At 48.7% G+C, this 9,484-nt stretch overlaps 1 protein-coding gene across 1 annotated transcript; it reads left to right on the top strand.

Annotated features, from left to right (window-relative positions):
* The first annotated feature begins 3,251 nt into the window (after positions 1-3,251).
* LOC136357434 (uncharacterized) lies at positions 3,252-7,470 on the top strand. Its single transcript, XM_066312693.1, has 5 exons — positions 3,252-3,452; positions 4,633-4,704; positions 4,844-5,197; positions 5,312-6,420; positions 6,678-7,470. Exons 1-5 carry the CDS (start codon positions 3,252-3,254, stop codon positions 7,468-7,470), a joined length of 2,529 nt encoding a protein of 842 aa, XP_066168790.1.
* Positions 7,471-9,484: the final 2,014 nt, after the last annotated feature.

The raw sequence follows: 9,484 nt of genomic DNA, 5'->3' as shown, positions 1-9,484 counted from the left end.
TTTGGTCAGAATTTATCACTTAAGCTAATACCTCAAATAAATCAGTCAAACGAGTCTAATAATAGACTAATTATAAACCTTAATTGGCTAAAATCTTAACTCACCAAAATATGCATTAAACTGCATGGAAGTGGGAAGTGTATAAGGGAAATAATTTATTCAAATACTAGGTTAATTATCAAGAGTAACTATAATTTTCCAGAATTTATTTCTTCTGTTTAGACCTTCTAACAATTCAAACAAAATTCTGCTGAGCCCATCTTCTCCATTTTTCTGAGAGCAAACTGCACATAATTTTTAAGTGCAAAAAAAAATGAAATCTAGGTATAATCACCTAACTCCAGTAAAATCTACATGAATTTATCTGCACCACAAATTAATATATGAATTAACAAAGATGGGAAGAGAAATAAACCTGGAAAATCATCCAAAATCTAGTCTACCCATGTTTCTACCCTTCCCTTTCTCTCTAGCCTAGGTTACCACGGTTTGGACCCACTTGGCAGCCTCCCCAGCTAGCCCAGTCCCTGTCCATCTTCATTCCTCACCGCTTAACGCGAGAGAGAAAAAGAAAACCGGCGCCGACCGCTCTCGGACGCGCTCAACGCGTGGCCACAACGTGTCAACGGCTTCAAACTCCTCTTTTCTCGCCCTCTACTCCGGGTGTCGCTAATGGGCGGGTGATCGCTATCCCCCATAACACGCTCCTCTCCCCCTTCCTCCTCCCCTTCTCCTCTTCCTACTACACCATAATTTTTTAAAAAATAAAAAAACAAAGTTAGAAAAAATTATGTGTAGAAATACTATATAAAAAATATTTAAATTTAAATTCAAATTTGAATTGGGTATATAAACTTTTGACTTATAAACTTTGGGTCTATAGAATTTAGATGTATAGAAAATACTATATATAAAAAATATTTAAATTCAAATTTAAATTTGAATCGGATATATAAACTTTTGACTTATAAACTCTGTTTCTCTAAACTTTATGCGTATAAAAATACTATTATAAAAATTGAAGATGCTTTTGCTAAAATTTTTGGTAAGTTACCGTTTTCGATTCCTACCCGTCTCGTTGTTTGTTTCAATGTCATGTGCGTGTTCATCGTCGCCTGCATGGGAGTCCCGTTCGAATTTTCGGCGTCGTTCACTCGTTCGTGTGTCGGTGTGTGACCGGGTCCTCTAGGGACGCGGCATGCATGCACATGCAAGCCTTCGACTGCATGTCAGTTCAAGCCACTCACACGTTCAACTGACTTTGCATGTTCACACGTTGGGCTGACTTTGCATGCATGCGGCTTTGCACCTACTCAAAAGGTTAAAACAACGTTCAAAATTGAAACAGGCCAAAGCTAAAATTATATGGATATTCCATATTGTTAGGATGGATCCAAAATTAAAAATAACTAAATAACTATAAAATCATAACAAAGTAAATATATGAAAAAAAATTATGCAACCTAACAAAGACAAATAATTTTGATTACAAATTTAGTACTTGCAGTACGTACAACATATTATAATTTTGAATTAAGTTCGTTCGTTTTTTAAATACATTACCAGTCGTATAAGGAATTTCTTTAAAAAAAATTACATGCTAACTTCAGATGTGTCAAGGTTACGGATAAGATATACCCTCTACCCTTGGACGTATGCTATACGGCAATACGGTATATCGGTGCATATACGGACGTCCTCTGAATACGCTAAGGAAGTCCATCACGAAGTCTGCCAATGGAAAGGTTCCTACCCGTATAGATTGGGTCGTTACTATATCGTGCAGGGTCTGATGCCTCCGAGTCCTACTTGGAGACTGCGTGACCTGCGATATAAAAGGGACCCCCCGCGGGGATATAAGGATCGAATCTCATAGCCTACACGACAACCACAGCCTACGAAGCCGAAGACTATAGGAGCCAAGTCGCCGGGTGGTCTAGTCTAATTAACTCGACTACGATCTCGTCGGTACCACCGAGTTCTACTATTCCCTTTGTAATCTGTGGTTATTTCCATATAATCCCATATCAACTGGATTAGGGCTATTACCTGCTAAGGGGTCTGAACCAGTATAATCTTTGTCTCTTGTTTCCTTGATGTTGTACTACGTAGATCCTCGTACCAGCGTACCCCAATACCCTCTATATCCGGTCTACGGTTACTCACCGTCGACAGTGGCGCACCAGGTAGAGGGACTTGGTGCTCAAGGTTCTACTACTATGACATCGAGCTTCGTCGACAACAGAGTCAACACCGGCCCCATCCAAGGAATCCCTGCTTCAACAATGCTGGTGTAGACTCAAGTCGGCGAAATCGTCTTCCCGGTTTACACCACGGTGCCAATCTCGGCTGGTTCATCAATAACCGGAAACGAGAACGCCGTGGTTATAAACCCGGACGGTCCCATGTCGAAGGATCCTCCCGCCGTGGCGGAGAACGGAACATCGACGTCATGCGAGCCCGAGAAGATTCCTAGCGCGGCCGAGCCTTGTCCTTCCGACAAGGACTGCGAGCCGACGAGGACAGCTTCCGAGGTCGCCAAGTCCTGGTGTCCTATCCACAAGTCCAGGAAGCACAACTTGCAAGCTTGCTGGGTTTTTCTCAACGTACAAACTGAAATCCGTGCTTGCAAAGAGCGTGGAATCCAGCGTACTTCTCCAACTCATGATGTCTATTGTCCTATTCACAAGACGAAGAATCATGACTTCTCAAGCTGCAAGGTCTTTCTCCGCGCCATGAAGACGACGCCTCCTAAGGTCCGGCAGTCAGGAACCTCTCTCGAGGATACAGGCAAGGAACAAGGAGTGACGTTGACCTCGGATTGATTCGTTGGAGTAATCGACATCAATCCCCACGAGCCATCGGTCCTTCACTTACTCGAAGATTGTGGCTCGTCATCTTCCAGTACACCACGCGACGTGTTTGCCATCGGTGGGACTAGCACATCCGCACAGGCTAACGCAGAGGCGGAGAACCAGACGGGTACGCCGGCCCAGCATCTCGGCACCGTCAACGCAATACTGAGAGAAGCTCCTTACAACCTGTGCTTAACGATGATCTCGCACGTTGGACAAAACGACTACGGGAATCGGTGGCCAATCTCAGTAACGCGTTCGAGGAAGCTGCTACCAGAGCACAACCTGAACGACCCATGGCTGACGGTACCGACGGCGAACCACCGGAGCAGCGGACGTCGCCGAGACGAGCTACTCCTCCACCTCGCGGCACCGGCGATCTCCACGACCATCTAAATGGCCGCCGAGAAGCACGACGCGCGCAAGACAACGAGAATCGTTCCCGACATCGTGTTTCTTCACGACGTCGCGAGGGCGAAGATCGAGGAGGACGCTCGAACGGAGACCAACACCACCGTAATCGTCACAACCGCCGCGACCGCGACGATCACGAACATCGGACACCAGACGATGTTGGTCGAGGGCATCAGCATGACGGTGATGATAATGGAGATCGGCGCAGGACAACAATGGTGGACGACGACAGAACTCTCGAGAACCTGAACGTCGCCCTTGGAATCGCACACCGGAGCCTAGTGAGCCATCGTCGTCATCGTCATCATCATCTCCGTCTTCATCATCCGATAGACGTCCACGGAGGACACACGATCGCCGACAACCCACTGCCCCCAGCGCTGGGTGTAGGGCTTTCAACCGTTCTCTACGTGATGTCCGATGGCCCGAGAGATTCCGACCCGGAGCAATAGAGAAGTACGATGGAAGTTCTGACCCTGAAGAATTCCTCCAGGTCTACTCCACGGTACTATACGCCGTTGGGACAGACGACAACGCGTTAGTAAATTATCTGCCGACGGCGTTGAAAGGTTCTGCGCATTCGTGGCTGATGCACCTCCCACCTTACTCGATCTCTTCATGGGCAGATTTATGGCAACAATTCGTCGCGAACTTCCAGGGAACTTACAAGCGTCACGCGATCGAAGACGATTTACACGTGTTAACACAGAATCAGGGTGAATCTTTGAGGGACTATGTTCGGCACTTTAATGAGTGGAGAAATACGATCCCCGATATCACCGATGCTTCTGTGATCCGCGCTTTCAAAACCGGTGTCAGAGATCGCTATACTACCCAGGAGTTGGCAACAAGGTGAATCACTACTACTCGAAGGTTATTCGAGGTTGTCGATCGATGTGCCCATGCAGACGACGCATTGAGACGCAAAAACGACAAACCAAAGGCGGGAGGAGAGAAGAAGCTAGCCAAGGACGCGCCCGAATCAAGCAAGAAGAAAAGCGGCAAGAATGGGAAGAGGAAAGCTTAAACAGAAGTCCTTGCATCTGAATACGAACGCCCGCCCAAACACCCAGACCCACAGGGCAGTGATACAAAGAGAATATGGTGCCCCATACACAAGTCGGACAGACATTCTCTGGAGGAATGCCTCATCTTCAAAAAATCATCGGAAAGGAAGCTGGCTTTAGAGAAGGGTAAGCGAGTACGTGTAGTCGAGAAGGCAACTGAGGCAACCACTCAGGACTCGGACTCCGCGTACCCAGATTCTGATCTTCATGTCTCACACATCTTCGGAGGTTCCACAACATACTCTTCAAAGCGAGAATACAAAAAAGTAGAGCGTGAGGTTTGTTCGACATGGCAGGGGGCTGCACCCAAGATGAAGTGGTCTGAACAGAAGATCGAGTTCTCAGATGAAGACCACCCCAAGGCTGCTGTTATACCATGACGATATCCGATCGTGGTCAAACCCACTATTCGGAATATCAAGGTAGCGCGAGTCCTCGTCGATGGCGGCAGCTCCATCAATCTTCTTCGCCAACACTTTGGACGCAATGGGATTTCCATGAGGCGAGTTGACACCTACCGATCAACCCTTCCATGGAATCACCCCTCAATCTTCGTCCAAGCCATTGGGCAAGATCATGCTTCCGGTGACTTTCGGCCAAGCGAGCAACTTCCGAACGGAGCAGATAACATATGATGTTACTGAGTTCGACACAGCATACAACGCCGTCATCGAAAGAACGGCACTCACGAAGTTCATGGCCGCATCTCACTACGCGTATCAGGTACTCAAGATGCCCTGGCCAAAGGGAACAATCACTATCCAAGGGAATGCGAAGCTGGCGGTCCAATGCGACAAGCGAAGCCTCGACATGGTCGAGTACACTCCCAGCCCACCCGCCACAGCCGAGCCACCCAAGAAAGTGATCAAAACGACTAAGACGCCGAAACCAGACGGCGCAATCAAAATCGTCCCACTCTCCAGTGTCAACCCCGACAAGACGGTCAAGATCGGGGCATCACTGAACGAGAAATAGGAACTCGCGCTCATCACCTTCCTCCGCGACAATGTGGACGTATTCGCTTGGCAGCTGTCCGACATGCCGGGGGTCCCCAGGGAGGTCATTGAGCACAAACGTATGGTGCGACCCGATGCCAAGCCAGTAAAGCAAAAACTGCGGAGATTTACATCAGATCGGAAACAGGCCATACGAGAAGAGCTCGATAAACTTCTTAAGGCTGGTTTCATCAGAGAGGTACTCCATCCAGAGTGGCTAGCCAACCCAGTCATGGTGCGAAAGGCCAACGAGAAGTGGAGGATGTGCGTCGACTTCACCAACCTCAACAAGGCGTGCCCCAAGGATCACTTTCCTCTTCCTCGAATAGACCAACTGGTGGACTCAACAACTGGTTGCAAGCTGTTAAGCTTCCTTGATGCTTACTCCGGCTACCACCAAATCAGCATGGCAAAAGAGGACGAGAAGACAACATTCATCACACCGTTCGGTGTATTCTGTTACGTCAAAATACCATTTGGACTCCAGCATACGGTCCAAGGGGCACTTAGCGATCAGCTGGGTAACAATGTTGAGGCCTACGTCGATGACATTGTTGTCAAAACCAAGACAGGCGACTCATTGGTTGACGATCTACGGGAAACCTTCGACAACCTCAGACGATATCGCCTCATGCTCAATCCTGAGAAGTGCACGTTCGGGGTACCGTCGGGCAATTTGCTCGGATTCCTCGTCTCTGGCAGAGGAATAGAAGCAAATCCCGAGAAGATCAAGGCAATCGAGAACATGAAGTCGCCCACAAGGCTCAAGGACGTACAGAAGCTAACCGGATGCATGGCGGCGCTAAGTAGGTTCGTCGCTAGGATGGGAGAACGAGGACAGCCCTTCTTCGCACTACTAAAAAAGCAAGACAAATTTGTATGGACACAGGAAGCTGAAGAGGCGTTCATCGCACTCAAGCGCTACTTGTCAAATCCCCTTGTACTTGTTGCTCCCCAACCTAATGAAGAATTGTTCCTCTATATTGCCACTACGCCCTACTCTGTGAGTACTGTCATTGTTGTCGAAAGAGAAAAGGTGCAGAGACCAATCTATTACGTCAACGAAGCTCTACACGACGCAAAGACAAGGTACCCACAGATCCAAAAACTGCTCTCCGCAGTAATCATGACGTCAAGAAAGCTACGCCACTACTTCCAAGCCCACAGAGTCACATTTGTCTCCGCCTTCCCTCTTGGCGAGGTCGTGAGAAACAAAGACGTTGTCGGCCGCATTACGAAATGGGTAGTCGAGCTAAGCCAGTTTGACATCCACTTTATACACGAACAGCCATCAAGTCCCAGGTTCTTGCCGATTTCGTAGCCGATTGAACTATGCCTGAAAACAGGTTAGATAGCCAGACCGACAACGAAACATGGACAATGGCATTCGATGGCGCGCTCAACAGCCAAGGAGCAGGTGCGGGGTTCATCTTGACATCACCTTCGGGAGATCAGTTCAAGCATGCAATTCACCTCAACTTCAGGGCGACCAACAACACAGCCGAGTACGAAGGACTACTCGCTGGGATGAGAGCTGCAGCTGCACTTGGAGTCAAGCGATTGATCGTGAAAGGGGACTCCGAACTAGTCGCAAACCAGGTGCACAAAGATTACAAATGCTCTAGCCCTGAGCTATCCAAATATCTTGCAGAAGTCAAGAAGCTGGAAAAAAGATTTGATGGGATCGAGGTCCCATCAAATCTAGCACGGCGTGCGTCCAGACGAGAGCTACTCGAACCCGGCACCTTTCTAGATATCCTGACAAAACCATCAGTGAAAGAGGCAAATGACGAAGATAGCCCAGTCACCCCCGACATCGGCTCGGGGGCTACAGAGGCAGATTGTGCCGTTGCCGACATCGAGACCAGGGATGACTGGTGGACCCCACTCATTAAATTCATAAGCAGCAATGAGTTGCCCGAGGACGACGCAGAAGTCGAGAAAATAACCCGTCAAGCAAAAATCTACTGTATGATCGGGAACGATCTATACAAGAAGGCGCCAAACGGAGTACTTCTAAAATATGTTTCGTCTGACGACGGCAAACACTTCCTCGTCGACATCCACGAAGGGGTCTGCAGGTCACATGCCGCCGGTCGTACATTGGTCGGAAAAGCCTTTCGACAAGGATTTTTCTAGCCAACCGCCCTCAAAGACGCTTGCGATATGGTACAACAGTGTGAAGCTTGTCAATTTCATAGCAAACACACAAAGCTACCAACGCAAGCACTACAAACCATCCCTCTCACTTGGCCGTTCTCGTGCTGGGGGCTCGACATACTCGGTCCATTCCCATGAGGACAGGGCGGCTACAAATTCCTGTTCGTGGCGATCGACAAATTCACCAAATGGATCGAAGCAACACATTCCTGTCCGTGCCGATCGACAAATTCACTAAATGGATCGAGGCAACACCCACGGGGGAAATCAAGGCCGACAACGCCATCAAGTTCATTAAGGGGATATTTTGCCGATATGGATTGCCTCACCGCATCATAACGGATAACGGCTCCCAATTCATCAGCGCTGATTTCCAAGACAACTGCATCGGACTAGGAGTCAAGATATGCTTCGCTTCGGTTTCTCACCCTCAGAGTAACGGACAGGTCGAGAGGGCTAGAGAGGGCTAACGGTATAGTACTACAAGGGATCAAGACCCGTGTCTACGATAGGCTCATGTCACATGACAAGAAGTGGGTCGAAGAGCTCCCCTCGGTACTATGGGTCGTGCGCACCACACCGACAACGTCCAACAAAGAGAAACCCTTCTTCCTCGTGTACGGCTCGAAGGCCATGCTCCCTACCAAGTTATGTCATCAGAGTACACGACTACAGAAGTACTCCGACGAGGATCAGGAGGAACAGCGAAACGACGACATGAACCTACTCGAAGAACATCAAGAACGGGTCGCCGTCAGAGCAGCTAGCTACCAACAGGCCCTACGCCGATGTCACGAGAAGCGCATCCGAGCACGCATACTTTCGATCGGCGATTACGTCCTCCGACGAGTTCAAAGCCAGGCAGGGCGAAACAAACTCTCACCCAAATGGGAAGGACCGTACACGATCACACAAGTCTTGCGGCCAGGCTCATTCAAGATTGCGGACGGCGATGGTCGTGAGCTAGCAAATTCATGGAACATTGACCAATTGCATAAATTTTATGTATAAGTCAATAGTGTCCACATTTGTAAGACATCTTACAACTTCAATAAAGTCTGTTTTAAGGCACAGATTTCAATCACAGTGCCCCTTCCCGATGATCCCTTACCCAGACGACACCTAGCGTTGAAACCTATCCTCATGTCCCTTTACGCCATCTTGACAAGGCCTCCAAAGAACCTAAGGGAACTTCGGCTGGGGACGCCCAGAGCTGATAAGGCCTTGTCGGATCCTTCAGAGACGAAAGACCATGTAAGATCTGGTCGTGTAAGTGTTCTCGCCATGCGTATTAACCAAGCCGTGTAATCGGAAATGGATTTTTCCAACTTCACGGCCGGGGGCAAGGATCAGTGCTTATTCAACTAAGGATGGTCGAGAGTCCAAGAGCCTTATCTTCCGAGAAGAGTTCTCCGACGACAAGGCTGGGGGCTAGGGAGAGTGTATAACTCAAGTGACTGATCGAAGTCGTGAAGTGAGAAGACACTCGTGCACACCGTACCCAGCATAAGAAAGCTTAGTTAGATAGATTTCCTTTCTATTTCACAAGCATTTCTTACAGATCGCAAAGAATTCCAGAATACATTACTTTTTTCTTAAGATGTTTGTCACAGATATATAGGCACTACCAAGAAGGCCAATGCCAATCCATTGAATGGAAGATTTTCTCAGCTAGCGGAGCCATCAACTTCGCTAGGTTGTCTATCTCCGTAGGGTTCCTCCGAGAACGGGAAAACCCTTCGTGAAGGAACTCGAGGTGCAACTGCGGACGATGATCTCGTATACACGCCAGTATGTGCCCTCCGGCGTATCGACTCGATGGACGACATTCCTGTTTTAGGGCCTCGTCGATACACCCGCCGATGCCTTCAAGCTGAGCGCAAGCCCCGTTCAGCCACGAGATGTAGCCAGCCGCTGACTCCTCGGGATCCCCGCGAGGTACTCGGAGCTCTCTGCAGACAACGGCCATGGTTATGCAACAACTCCTGAGGTA

The sequence above is a fragment of the Oryza sativa genome, chromosome 7, assembly GCF_034140825.1.
Source record: "Oryza sativa Japonica Group chromosome 7, ASM3414082v1".
NCBI classification, from domain to species: domain Eukaryota; kingdom Viridiplantae; phylum Streptophyta; class Magnoliopsida; order Poales; family Poaceae; genus Oryza; species Oryza sativa.
Note: the sequence above shows the minus strand (reverse complement) of the source record. Positions and strands in the feature narration are given on the sequence as shown.